The sequence below is a fragment of the Talpa occidentalis genome, unplaced genomic scaffold (genome assembly GCF_014898055.3).
Source record: "Talpa occidentalis isolate TD23 unplaced genomic scaffold, MPIMG_talOcc4v2.1 talOcc4.4, whole genome shotgun sequence".
NCBI lineage: Eukaryota > Metazoa > Chordata > Mammalia > Eulipotyphla > Talpidae > Talpa > Talpa occidentalis.
The window spans coordinates 119,776,503-119,791,402 of record NW_023604295.1 but is presented as its reverse complement, the minus strand read 5'-3'; the positions used below and the strand labels follow the sequence as shown (position 1 = coordinate 119,791,402).

At 42.0% G+C, this 14,900-nt stretch overlaps 2 protein-coding genes across 3 annotated transcripts in view; one reads left to right on the top strand and one right to left on the bottom strand.

The window, feature by feature from the left end:
- IFT80 (intraflagellar transport 80) overlaps window positions 1-11,432 on the bottom strand; it is a 102,080-nt gene extending 90,648 nt beyond the window's left edge. For both annotated transcript variants that reach the window (XM_054700968.1, XM_054700969.1), the window contains exon 1: window positions 11,343-11,432. The gene's annotated coding sequence lies outside the window, so the exon portion shown is untranslated. The remainder of the gene's footprint in view (window positions 1-11,342) is intronic.
- Window positions 11,433-11,784: 352 nt separating this feature from the next.
- The window catches only part of SMC4 (structural maintenance of chromosomes 4), a 32,564-nt gene continuing 29,448 nt past the window's right edge, over window positions 11,785-14,900 (top strand). Inside the window, exons 1-4 of the mRNA XM_037526203.2 lie at window positions 11,785-11,948; window positions 12,744-12,856; window positions 13,767-13,945; window positions 14,413-14,604. Coding sequence (XP_037382100.1) covers window positions 12,748-12,856; window positions 13,767-13,945; window positions 14,413-14,604 — 480 coding nt within the window. The 5' untranslated portion in view covers window positions 11,785-11,948; window positions 12,744-12,747. The remainder of the gene's footprint in view (window positions 11,949-12,743; window positions 12,857-13,766; window positions 13,946-14,412; window positions 14,605-14,900) is intronic.

Below are 14,900 nucleotides of genomic sequence, written 5' to 3'. Positions count from 1 at the left end.
ACAGCAGACCCCTCCTGTCTCGCCCACTGCTACCCTCAGCAGTGTATTTCAGTAGATCTGCCTGTTCTGTTCCCCACTCCGCCTCTGGTGAATTCTCTCACCCCCTACACCTCTGGCCTGTACCCCAGTTCTTGTATTCATAAATAAATACATAAATCTTAAAAAAAAAAAAAAAAGGATACAAATCAAGAAAATGCTCAATTGTCTGAATCCCATTTATAGTTACAGGAGTATTATTGCAAACCCAAGAAGAAAAAGATTAAATGAAAGTATAACTAAAGAAAAAAAAGAACTTGGTGCCAAGTGGAAAATTTTTGCTAACCATATCAAAGGAGGTGTTTGAATACAGATTCAGTAGGCCTCCTTTAGATAATTTCTCATTCCTGGAATTCAGAAAGAATTTTAGATCCGCAAGGTGCCAAAGCACTTTTTCACTTATTCTTAAAATTTATTAGGCTGATGGGAGTAAGGGATGATCTGCTCAAAGGCAGCGATATTTGGGAGGCATAAGGGTTGGGGAAGCGATAATAGAAAGAAAATTCTAGAGTATAGATAACTTTCTCTATTTTGCAACTTTATCTAGAAAGCAGGGGGGAATAATTATGCATTTGCTATTAAAAATCATTTACAAATTGTCTTTGATTTATTGGGGGAAGACATTCATGGAGCTAAAGAGGGAAAAAATGTGCCTAGCAAACTCTGACAGTCCAACTACCCAAGTATCCTCCAAATCGGGCCACTTTTCAGCATCTCCTTCGTAGTCCAAAGCCATCATCACTCCTTGCCTACATTACTGCAGTAACCTCAGAATTGATCTTCCTGGTCCTACACTTAGTCCTTCAAACTCTATTAAATACAACAGTCAGTAATCCTTTTAAGGCTAAGCAGATCATGAAGGACAGTATGGCTAAAACAGTGAGTGAAGTGGCAGGAAATTGGGAACTGAAAGCCACAGAGTGGCTTGGAAATTACAATAAAAGTTTCACTAAGAAGTCAGTAGATGGGGCCTCCCCGGTGGCGCAGCGGTTGAGCGCTGGGTTGCGAAGCTAACCGGCCTCTGCAGCGCCGGTTCGATCCCCGGCTGCTCCCCGGCCACCGGAGGAGGGTCCCACATGGCGCGCAGACCTCTCCTGCCGCCCGCTGCTCCCCTCAGCAGTGTACTTCAGTCCTTCTGCCTGCTCTGCTCCCCGCTCTGGCTCTGGTGAATTCTCTCACCCTCCTGCGCTTCTGACTGTACCCAGTGCATGTATAAACAAAACAAACAAACAAACAAATAAATAAATAACATGCCTCTATAAAAAAAAAAAAAAAAAAAAAAGAAGTCAGTAGATGGTTATGAGCAAGAGTGATATGATCCGACTTTTATTTTTAAACGGTTAGTGTAGATAGTCTGAAAAAAAAAAAAAAACAAAACACAGATTGTCAGGATGGAGGTTGACCAAACTGAAAAAGAGTAACACTCTTCCTGCAATGCCATCAAGGTCATGCAACAAGACAGAAAGTGACTTGGTGGGGGGTCATATAAGGCCCGAATCACCTATGTATACTTTTAAGTGATACAGAACAAAGTTTTACCATGCTAAGTTATTTCATCAGCAGTTTAACTTAATAATGAGCTAATACAGGGAATGAAGAGTCCTATATGTAGAGTATAAGATAAACAGGGATATAAAAGGTATGATGGAAAATTCCCAATGGTCTCATAATGGAAGGGTGCTATCCATTTAAATTGTAGCCTTCTCCTGGAATAGGTCTCATAGGCAGTTGATATATAAGGGAAGAAGAGGCAAGCTTGCTAAGAGCACATGCTACTCTGAGGAATTCCTTTCCAATCCTGTTAGTGTTAGGATTTACTTTAATTGGCAGTTTAGTGAGGGAAAGATATTTCAGAGATATAATGGGAATAAATAAATGTTCATTTCTTTCAATATCCCCAACCTTTAACCGTGGGTTTAATCATCTGTACTTACTGCCATGGTGATCTCACCCAGTTTCCTGCCTTAACAGAAATTTAAGTATATTGACTACACAGTGACAATCCCAAATTCATATATCCAGTTTAGAACTCTCCACTGAACCCCAGACTTTTATATCTAACTACTGAACAACTCTATCTGATTATCCAGCAGGTATCTCAAACTTAAGATCTAAATCAAGGGGTCTCCCTAGTGGCGCAACGGTTGAGCGCTGGGTTGCCAAGCTGCCCGCAGCCTCTGCAGCGCCGGTTCGATCCCCGGCTGCCAGGCGAGGGTCCCACATGGTGCGCAGACCTCTCCTGCCGCCCGCTGCTCCCCTCAGCAGTGTATTTCGTCAGTCTGCCTGTTCTGCTCACCCTCCCGCGCTTCTGACTGTACCCAGTGCTTATATAAATAAATAAATAAATCTTTAAAAAAAAAAATATCTAAATCAAAGATTTAGATCTAAAAAAAAGATCCCTGATCTTTCCTCTCACTTTGCTCCTCCCAGAACCTTCCCCACCTCAGTAAATAGCAATCCCAGTGACAGTTTAAAAACCTTAGAATCATCACTAACTCTTCTCTCACATCCCAAATTCAATTTGTGGGAAAAAACATCTGGTTCTACAAAATATCTGAAAATTCACCATCCTCATGGCTATGACCCCCAGTGCCAAGGTACCATCATCTATAAGCCTGAATAACAAGCACTTTCTAATTGGTCTCCCAGTTCCTCTACAATTTATGCTCACAATATCAGTCATGTTGACTGTTTTGAAATAGATCATAGCACTTCTCTAATCAAAATCTTACAATGGTTTACTATCCACTCAGAGTTCTTACAATGTTCTTACAATGGTGTTCAAAGTTCCCGTTGATCTGGACTTCACATGTGATCATGGTGTCATGTGTTAGTAGGCTACACTGTATTTGGGCACCCAGTTTGGGCAAACACAAGTCTAAATGTTACTGTAAATTATTTTTTAGAGATGATTAATATTTATGATCAGACTTTTAGTTAAGCACATTACTCTGCATAATGTGGGTGGGCCTCAGTCAACAGCTAAAGACTTTAAGAGCAAAGACCAAGGTTTCTCAAAAAAGGAATTCTGATTTCAGACCACAACATAAAAATTTGCCTATGTTTTCAGCTTTCAGACACAGGACTACAACATCAGCTCTGGAGACATTTCCATTATTTCTCCCCCTTCATCTCCTACATTTCTTTCCTTTCACTCAAATTGCTCCAGACACACTAGCTCTATGTTTTTCTTCCAAATAGTAAGCATGCTACTGCTTCAGGGACTTCGTACATGAACTCTCTGCCTGGAATTCCTACCTCCAGATACCCACATGGCTTACTCTTCTTCCTGCCTTCATATCTTTGCCCAAAAGTAACCTCAGTAAATCTTTCTCTCTTTACCCTATTAAAGCCATCGATCCTACTATACATTTTACTTACTGTTGCCCCTTTCTAAAATGTGCACTCCATGAGGACAGGAATTTTTATCTATTTTGTTCACTCCTACATTCCCTGCAACTAGAACCATCTTGCATATAGTTAACACTTAGTATATATTAGTTCAAAGAATGGGGAAAAGTAAAGTCAGTAGGTCCTAGCTCACAGTGTAGAAATTAAAGGTATAAGTATACGTGTAAAAGTACAAATACACACACACACACACACACACACACACATTTGGGACCTCCTTTGTGGCATCAGGATTAAGACTCAGCACCATCATCACTAAAGCCTGAGTTTGATCCCCGGCCAGGGAGCTAACCCACACATTCATGGCTCAGCAGGCCTTTCCTGTCTTGTCACTTTTCCCCTTAGCAGTGTATTTCAGTAAATTTGCCTGTTCTGCTCCCCACTCTGTCTTTGATGATTCCTCTTACCCCCCACACCTGTGGCCTATACCCCAGTTCTTCTATGCATAAATATTTTTTTAAAGTATTTATCAATATGGAAGTTAAAGGAAGAAACAAAATTATAGTTATAAAGGTCTTTTAAATTAGAATAGTCCTCAGTATGTTTGGAGGCACAGAAGAAGGAATAAGTGGACAGGGATAGACTGACAATACCATAGAAACAGAGAATAACAAGACAACACGTTCCCCTTTGAAGATCAAGGGTATTTTGATCAAGGGTACTTCTATTTTTAAACACTTACAGACTAATAGTTCACAGAAACATACAGATAGCCAATGGGCAATCAAAAACATAAAACAATGCCCAGCTTCAATTAAATTAAACAAATGAAAATTAAAAGTTATATAAACATTTTTCTGTTATCAAAGTAACCAAATGCAAAACACCCAGAACTCAGTATTGGCATACAAAAAAGATAATACTCCCATAAATTGAAGGGCAGGTAAAATGGTCCTAATGGTCACTTACATGTTTGTTCCCCAAGCTCCTACTTCCCTAACACCTTTGACTGCCTTTTCTATGTTTGGGGAATTGCCTACAAGTCTTTAAATCTTAAGAAAACAGATTATTTTCTCTCCTGTGTCCCTACAGCTAGGCATGAGCAAATAACCTAGACTATGCAACTATGACATATCTGCTCCTATTTTGAATTAGAAACTACTAACTCAAAGAGGGAAGTGTTATATGAGCAATCTACTCCGTGAAGAATCCCTACTAGGCATAGGAATTTTTTTTTTTTGAGATTTATTTATTTATGCATACAAGAGCTGGGGTACAGGCTAGAGATGCGGGGGGTGAGAGGATTCACCAGAGACAGAGTGGAGAACAGACCAGGCAGACCTACTGAAATACACCGCTGAGGGGAGCTGCAGGTGAGACAGGAGAGGTCTGCTGCGCCATGTGGGTTGCTCCCTGGCAGGCCAGGGGTCGAACTTGCGTTGCAGAGGCTGGGGGTTCATAGTGCGGTGCTTAATCCCTTGTGCCACCAGGGAGGCCCGAGGCATAGGAATTTATCATATACATATAAGTGTACACACACACATATATATGAAATATTAACTACTTAAGATATATCATATATACATATGATAGATATCAAACATATTGTTAGGGGAAAAAGGATCAATATGAAGTCTGTTCATTACACAACTGTCAAAAAACTAGAAATGTTTCATAGAGTACACACCCATATTGCAGATATACATGTAAATATGTGAGTGAAAATATATATATGAAACAGAATTAGAACCAAGAAAGTAGAATTGAGTTAATGTTAAGAATTAGAGTTAACAATATATGCCCATTGAAGTAGGTCAGTCACAGAAAGACAGATATTGCATGATATACTTCATAATATAAGGTACTTAGAACAGTCAAATTCAGAATAAGAAATCAAATGGTGGTTGCCAGGGGTTGGGAGGGGAGGTGGTCTTATTATTTAACGGGTACACAGAGTTTTGATTCTGCACTATGAGAAGAGTTTGATGGATGTGATAGTAGCAGCAGTAGGTGAATGTACGTGACAGTAGTAAGTGAATGTACTCAATGCCACTGAAATGTACACTTAAAAATGATTAAGATCCTTTTTAAAAAAGAACAAAGAAAAATTACATTAAAAAATAAAACTAAGGCAGAAGCACTGACAAAATGAGAAAAATTTTAGGCAGGAAACAGTGAAGTCATGACTTATCAACAAGGATGTTCCAATAGATAAGAATTGATAGAAAAGCTTAGAGTAGTGAACAAGAATGTGAAGTACTGATAAGAAATACAAGAGCTTGATCCCAAGCACTTTATACGAAGTTCTGTTTGGGCCATTTGCATATTTGGCTAGCCTTTGGATATTGACATTAATGGTTGAAATTGTTGGTTTGCTTATGACTACCCAAAAATTGTAAACTTTTATAAATTGTAAAATATCAATTTTTATTAACAGTCCTCTAAACTGATACTTTTGATTGGCATACTATGTCTCTCTACACTTCCTAAGTGTAGAGAAAGGCTTGATGTTATCATAAAATCACTTGCAGATTAGCAAAGGTTATTTTGTAAGGCAGGGACCAGAGAGGCAGGCTCACCATTTTCAGGGACAGAATCAAAGTCAAAAGAAGCCAAGTAAATAGGCTTGTGAATGGAAATGCACTGTAGTTCAATTACTAAAGATCTCCAAACTCTACCCAACTCTGATTCCTATATGCATTTGCTGGAGAATATGTGCATGCTGTGGCATTGACATTTCCTACCAAGTCTAGTTATGATTATAGCTGTATCTTGCCAGCTTCACTTTAATAATATTCTTATTAGCTATATTTACAATCCTTTTGCAAGGTGACTGAAAAAATTCTAATCTATAAACCATGTGATTCAAAAGCTTAAAAAAAGTATCTTTAATTTACCCTTTTAATTCACCAGCTAGCAAAAATGAGTCACACTCAACTTATATACTAGAATGGTCTGCAACTTTTTTTAAAAAATGAGATGAATCTACATGTATTGATAAAGGTGTCTGTGTTAAATGACACAGGCAAGAAACACAGCAGTATTATATAACTCAGCCACTTTTACATAAATAAAAAGTGTTAGATATTTAACTAAAGAATACCGGGGGCCTCCCTGGTGGCACAAGGGGTTAAATCTCAGCACTATGAAGCTATAGGCAGTCACTGTAGTACAAGTTTGGTCCTTGTCCAGGGAGCTAACCCAGATGGCATAGTAGAACTCTCCTGTCTTGCCCACGGCTCCCCTCAGCAGTGTATTTCAGACAGTCTGCCTGTTCTGCTCCCCACTCTGTCTCTGGTGAATCTTCTCACCCCCTCCCCATTACTCTGGCCTGAAGCCCAGCTCTTATATGCATAAATAAAATAAATCTTTAAAAAAAAATTGAATTTTTCTGGAAAGATATGCAAGAAAACAGACCTTCATGAGGTACGAAAGGAAGATTTAACTCTAATTTTACGTTTCTGTACTATCTTAAATTTTTAACATGTTCATAGTATTTTATTTATCAAGTATATATTTAATATAGGATTGTTTGTGATAGCATTATGGCCCAATTTTGTTTTCCTTTTTATGCATTTAAAAAAACCTAAAATGTATTAATATTTTCATGAGTTCACCATTCTCAATTTCTGCTATCTGCCTCTTCTGCACTCTTGTTGGAATTCTTACCTAAGTTACCTTCCAGGTACTATGCTTTCTCCCATAGTAAAATATTCCGTAAAGCAGTGAAAATTGTTACTTTGTCATCTTTCACTCTTTTCCTAGCTACAAAGAATTTCTTCTTGCCTCTTTATTCTACAGCCCAGGTGGAGACAGCATGAGACCCAGACTTAAGTCAATTAGAGAATTCCAATCCATCTGCACAAAGACTGTTTCAAAGGTAGTCCAGGGATTTTATTTAATAAAAAATGGGGAAAAATAATTCTTCTTAACTCCAGTGTTTAATTTTAGAAATTTGAAGCTGGAGTTACTGTAGCTACCTTATACAGCAAGGGGAGAAAGCTCTGGTGGTGCCAGGTCACTATGAGGAGGCTGATAATAATGGCAAGACAATGAAATACACAGCAGAGCAAAGAAAGAAACCAAATCTTGCTGTCTGTCTGCACACTAAATCCTTCCTTTCCTACCTCATACATTATACTCACCTGACTTTTTAGTTATGGGAGCTATTTTTTCCCTCAAGATAATTTGAATTGGATTTCCTGTCACATATAGAGGGCCCTATCTGAGACTCTAGTGTAATTATTTCTTCTTTCCAGACTTCAAGAATGGACATTTCTTCAATATTTCTCAACTGGTGCTATCTTCTCTCTCTTCAAAACCTTCAAAACCTAAACTGTTTTTAGTGTTCCCCTTCCTCACTTCCTATTTTTTCTGTGTTAAGCTAGAGTTTCAGTAAGATAACTGTTCTAGGGCTTATATTGTGAAAGTTTTTATTACTACCTGTCCTGTGCCTGTATCCAATTTATTAACTTTAAATAATATTCTCTAAGTAGTTACACATTATCTACACAAATTCATGTTTGTTTATTTTTTTTATTTTTATTTTTTTGTGGGACCCTCGCCGGCGGGGCGGGGAACGAATCAGCGCTGCAGAGGCTGCGGGCAGCCTCGCAGCCCAGCACTCAACTGCTGCGCCACCAGGGGAGGCCCCTATTTTTTCATTTTGATCCATCAGTTAATACCTAACTAATCTAAATGTTTATAAGTAATTAAAAACTTAGTTAATATTTTTAAACTTTTACCCACAAATCTAATTTTACACTTTATGAAATGCTGTCACTTTAAAAGACAAAACCCATTATTATAATAACAAAACTTAACCTTACATTTAAAGAACTGCAAATATGACCACATTAAAAAATAAAACACATTATTATAATGAAAATTAAATTTTTTAAAAATATTTATTTATTTATTTATACAAGCACTGGGGTACAGTCAGAAGCGAGGGAGGGTGAGAGAATTCACCAGAGCCACAGCAGAGAGCAGAGCAGGCAGACTGACAAGGTACACTGCTGAGGGGAGCAGCGGGCAGCAGAAGAGGTCTGCGCGCCATGTGGGACCCTCACCCAGCAGCCGGTGATCGAACCGGCGCTGCAGAGGCTGTGGGTAGCTTTGCAACCCAGGGCTCAACCACTGCGCCACCGGGGAGGCCCCTAATGAAAATTAAATTTCACTTTGACCTTAAAGAATTGCAAGTGTAGCCTTTAATTCTAATTCCAATTCTTTTTTTTTTGAACTTAAGAATAAACATATCTTCTTATGGTATGCAATTGTGGGACAGAATATTAGGGTTCTCTTCTCAGACCACCTGAATTATTATATAATGATTGTCAGTACATGATCTGAACCAGAAAGATAAGACTTGGTTATACTTCCCAAAATTACTACAATCTACTCCTTTCCAATTGCATCAGTTTCTCTTTACAATTAGGACCTCTTAATTTCATAAGTGGCCAAAGTATTGGCAGCCATCAATTAAATATTTCTTATGACACTAATCTCCTTTCAAATCACTTATTTATCCCGTGTACTATTTTCATAGTACACATAAATCTCTAGTTTTAAGTCTACTCTGCAGTTGTTCATTATGCTTTTTCTTCACTATACAACCTATTTTAAGTCAAACATTTGTTTTGAATGGGGCATGGTTAGATTTAACTACATTTAAAGTTAGAAGTCCCTTTACTGAGTTATTTAAAATTTCCTTCTTATCAATCATCAGATCTACATTATTTACTGCAATTATCAAAGGCAGTAAAATTAGGATTTATTTTTCCTATCAAATCATCACTGACTCAGGGATTCACAAAGAATAGTAGCTGACTAACTTTAATGTTTTATACACTTGACCATTAAAATCCACAAAAGCTATACATTATTCCCCCCAAAATATCTCTGGAGTTTTTCAGGTCTACTGTGTAGGCACTTTTCAACTCCCACACAAATGAGTGCACAGTCCAGATCAGCCAGGCTAATCTTAGTCTCTTTTTGTCTTTAACATATCCCATATAAGTACTGCTAACTATTCTTTTTAACCAAATTATTCCTTAGTTGAAAATTGTCTTAACAGATGCTTCCTCCATCTCATATCCTTAACATTACTTTGAAGACTCTTCATAAGCTAACCTTAATTTGACATCCCATTGCTCATCTTTTGCAATATCCTAATAAGGTCAATGTCATAAACACAGAACTAGCAAATGCTTAATAGCACGAGTTTTAGATGAATAATCATAAACAATCCTATAAAGAGGTATTATATGTTGGCTTTATAAAAAATATTCTCATAGATTGGTAATTGTCTCAGATTATAACAAAAAACTAATGGGATTTGGGATTCTGACAGTTACATCTCTCTACTACATTGTGCTCTGCCCCTCATATACACCATTCAGTTTGAACTAACCTTTGTTTTTTTCATAGATGTTAGCTCTCCAACTTGGAATTTATAGTTATTTACAATATTTGAAAATCCAAAAGTTTCAGAAACTCTCAGAGAATCACTACATCTTCTTGGTATGACTAGCAGTCAAAAGCTTCTTTAAACTTTATTGTATAGATTTTGTCTTTTGAAAACAAGCCCTTTTTAAAATTCAAATATAGGGCCTCCCTGGTGGCACAGACGGTTGAGCACAGCGCTGTGAAGCTGTCTACAGCCTCTGCAGTGTGGTTTCAATTCCCAGCCGGCTGGGGAGATACCCACATGGTGCTGCAGACCCCTCCTGTCTCGCCCCCTGCTCCCCTCAGCAGTGAATTTCACTCAGTCTGCCTGTTCTGTTCCCCACTCTGTCTCTGGTGATTCTTCTCACCCTCCCGCACATCTGGCCTGTACCCCGGTCTTGTATGTATAAATAAATTTTTAAAAAAATTTTTCAAATATAAAGGTATATTAATAATATCAAGTCAATGCATATTCAAATCACACCAGTGTCCCAACCTCACCAAATTCTAAAACTTGCAAGGAGTATCCTCCAGACCCTTTCTTGAGAATCACTGAGCTTGACTTTTTGCTCCGTAGGGCAAGAGTCACAATACTTACAATAACATTGTAAATTCATTCATATAGCAGATTTATTGGTGCTTTAATATGCCAGGACTTAAGTATGCAAGAGTTAAAGAGAAAAAACAAAAGAGGCTCCAAATTGCCGATGTCCAGTAAATAAGAATTCTTAATAGTTATTGGAGACATTCAAATCAACCAGCGGTTAACACTGTGGGCAACTAGGACAACGTTTGGGAATCTGACTAAAGTTATGGGGAAACTCGGAAAAATACAAAACACGGAATTTTGTATACAATTTCAGAGGAGTTACGATCTTCTGTGACGCTTAATCACCACGAGATCCACAAACTCTGGGTTAAAAACCCACTAACAAAACGAGGTTCTCTAGAGGGGAAGAGGAAAGGAAAACTTGCTTTAAAATCTTTATCAGGCCTTGCATAGTGCGATGTATACAAAAGCTACTTAGGAGAGATTTGCTGGTCGATCATTTCCTCAAAAAACAACAACATAACAGCAACAACAACAACAAAAAAAAAAGCACAGCATCCGCGAACCTTCTCTTCCAGGCGAGTACTTTAGTCAGGTGATTTTAAAAACCCGAAGCCCCCTTTCATTAGTGACACTCAAGACCTAACACCAACTCGAAATCACTGTTTCCTGTTCACAAAGGACTACACGATTGTTAATTACTCTGGTCCCCTCTTTTCCTAGAGCCCCTCCACTCCTTCCTAGCCCAGGGCTTCCCCTCTCCCATCCCTAAGGCAAAGGCCACAGCCTGTCCCCCCCACCCACGCCCCCAACCCCCGCCCCCACCCCGACACGCACCCAGAGGGACAGAAATGAGGATGCTGAGCGCCGCCACACCCTCAAAATAAGAAGGCGGCCCCAGTAGTGACAGCCCCCGCTGCCAACCCTGCCCTCGCCACATCCAGCAGTGGAGATTTACCTCCAGTCCCAGGAAAGCAGAGGCTACTGCTCTCAAAGTGGGTTCGGTCGCCTAGCCGCCCGACCTCCCGTTACCATGGAGACGCAAAGATCCACGCCCCGCCCACGCCCTCCCTCTTCCCGCGATATTTCCCCGCCGCGCGTCTCCCTGGCGAGGGGTCTTGAGAGCCCGCCCTTCTGCGAGCCCGCCCTCTCCTAGAGGGACATTATTGGATGGTGAAGCCCCACCTCCATCTGTGGGCGGGAACCTATGTTTAATTCTTCTTGAAAACGCTTCAGGATTTTTTAAAAAATATTCTTATAGCTGTAGGCCCTAAGCAAAACACTGCCACGTTTCCTGGCCACTTAGCAGAAACGTCCCCTGTCGCTTGTGGGCCAGCAAGAGCTCGCGCATGCGCCTGGAAGGCCAGAAGATGGCGGCGGTGATGGCCGCACTTTTTTTCAAATTGGTGCCTCCCAGAAGGCATTGCGCGCATTTGTAACGAATTTCCGTTCGAGTTTGTATTTTAGGCGCCATTTTCGAGTGAGGGACCCGGAGCCGAAACACCGGCTGGAGTGGGGGTTTGCGATCGTCTTCCAGCTCTGGTCCGAGTGGGCCACGCCGCAGGTAGAGTGCTTTCCCCGGCGAGGCCGCCCCACTCCCGCTTCCTGCCGCGGCGGCGCTCGGAGAACCGAGGCCTGAAGCGGGGCCGGAGCGGCCGGGCCGGGCTGTCCCCCCTCCCCCGCCGCCGCCTGTCCCCGCGCTGCTGCCTGGAGCTCGCGGCGAGGGGGGGCGGGGGTGGCCTCCGAGTCGCGCAGTCCTCCCTCGGAACCCCGGCCCCGCCTGCCCCCTCCCGATCGGCCCCCGAGCGGCCCGTGAGTGCTCTCCTAGAGGGCACGAGCGGGGACCCCAGTCCCGCCGCCTGCCCTAGTGGGGTGCGGACGGGAGACGCCACCCCGGGCCGTTCTTCCCTGTGGGCTGTGGAGGAGACCCCGCGCCTGCCCCGCTCCGGGCTGGGCTGTGGAGGGGGCTTCACCCCGGCAGCCCGCGGCGCCGAGCGCAGCCGCGGGGGAGGCGTGGGCGCGCGCGGCCGGAGTCTCCTGCCGCCGAGTCGTGCGGGTGTTCGGATCCAGAGCCCGCACGAACTCCCCCAAAGTCCGCAGCCCGGCGGGCGCGGGGCCGTCGCGGGCTCCGAGGTGACACGGTATCCTCGCGCACCTACGCCTGCGGCTGCGGCCCCGGAGGAGGACGGAGCGGGCGCGGGGTCTCCGAGCTCGACTCCCGCGGTGTAGAGAGCCGGCCCCCACCCCGCCTCCCCTCGCCCGCGCTCCCCCACCCCGGCGTGGAGCGGGGTTGACGGCGGGCCCTCGGGTTTCCCGGAGCGGCGCGCGCGGGGACTGACTTGCCCGGGTCTCCGCACAGGAGCATGCCGCGCCGAGGCGCCCAGCCCTCCACCGCCCGGCGCGCCGAGAATGGGCGGCCGCAGAGCCCCGACGGTGCGGCCAGCGACGCGGAGTCCGAGCCCGCCGCCGCAGGTGAGTGCGCCCCGCGGGGCGGCGCGGGGCGGTCCGGGTGGGCCCGTGCGCCGCGGGCCAGCACCTTGCGAGGCCCGCTGGGTCCGCGCCGCCCGCGAGCTGCGGGGTGGGAGACCCAAGTGAATCCGAACCGGGGTGGAGGTGCAGGGGCCACAGCGGCCGCGAGCTGACGTCCCGGCGCCTCGAGATTGGCCCGGAGGAGCAGCTCAAGAAAGTGATAAGATTTTCAGATATTGGACTCTTGGTGCAGTTTCTGTGTAACGGTGCTTCAGGACATGGGGGTGAGCAAAAGGCTTTAGTTTGACCTTCTCTTTGTGGCCTAGTGCTTCTGCGGAAATCGGCACGATCAGTCTATAACAAGTTGACTTTTCGTAATGACGATGTATTGATGGGATGAAAAGTTGTTTGTCCCTAACGTCACCTTTATTGTCTTAAATTGCTTTTAAGAATAATTTACTCGAAGGTGCCGTAGCTTCTGAGAGTTCAGAAATTGAACGACTCCGCTGTGACAGTGTTGCTGGAGTTCGTGAGTGTCCAAAGTAAAGGTTCTTGGTGTTCAAAGATGCCTCCGAGGGTTGGATCGAGTCTCAGGATACATCCACCTGCTTAGGCTTGCATCAGGGAATCAGGTTGTTGTGTTTTCCCAAATTTGCTCGTGTAGTGTTTTGACTCTTAAAGAGGTACATTCTATAGAGTTTGGTGACTGGTGGTTTAATGAATTTCTTTTTTTCGATAAAGATGATTTTATTAGTTTATGAGTTTGGGATAATGCTGTATCTAAGTGAAAAATCCGAATTCCTGGGTTTCATATAAAACATCTTTCCAGAGATTAGTAAGCATGTCCTCGGAACTGATTACACTAATTGAGGCTTTTTCCACCTTGCTTTCCATTTCCTTTCCTTTCACTTAGAGACTCCAAGTGAGGAAATGGATAATAGAAGTTTGGAAGAGATTTTGAATAGCATCCCTCCTCCCCCGCCTCCAGCAATGACCAATGAAGCTGGAGCTCCTCGACTTATGATAACTCATATTGTAAACCAAAACTTCAAATCCTATGCTGGTGAAAAAGTTCTGGGACCTTTTCATAAGGTATTTGACCATCCTAATACCTACTGTAAAGTAATGGTTTTTATCACTAGATGTTTCAAGTTTTTTGTGTTGTTGTATTTAACCTTGCAACATGTGTTTGATGTTCCTTTACTTTTGTGTTGGATGGTTCCTTTACTTTTAACAACTGATTTAGCCTGTTTATTTGCTTATCTTTAGAACCTCTAACTATAAAAGCTGTAGCTTTTCTTCTCTGAATCGAATTAGTGAGTTTTTTGTTTGAGAACTTTCTCTGTTAGAATGAATTTATTGAAGTGTCTGAGTTAGAATTAGAATATGGTCTTAAGATATTGAAATTTGTGATAGAGAATGTGATTAAGAAAATTTAGTTTGTCATTTTGTACAAATAAAAACTAAATACTTGTGGGTTTGCTGCAAATTAAAAATTAAGTAGATTAAAATCTGTGGTATTGGTGTGATCTTTTTAACTTCTCTTTCTCTTTATACAGCGTTTTTCCTGTATTATTGGGCCAAATGGCAGTGGCAAGTCCAATGTTATTGATTCTATGCTTTTTGTATTTGGCTATCGAGCGCAAAAAATAAGATCTAAAAAAATCTCTGTACTAATACACAATTCTGATGAACACAAGGATATTCAGAGTTGTACGGTAGAAGTTCATTTTCAAAAGATAATTGATAAGGTAAGGGATTTTTTACTATTTAGCTTATTTGCAACTTTCAAGTAAGGAGCATGAAGAATTTCAAAACATTTGCACTTTTTTTGGACTTAATTTGGATTCTAAAAATTAGTCTATGATTACAGCAGAACAGATGTTGATTTCTCTACCTCCGTGGTCGTATTTTCTTTTGAAAGTGGTGGTGGCGAATGTTAAATTTTTTATCTAGGAAAAGTAACTCATAATAGTGTTTGCCTTTTTGGAAATAAAAACTTTAAGCAGTTCTGGTATCCTGAGTGCCAAATAGGCATTCTTTTAGT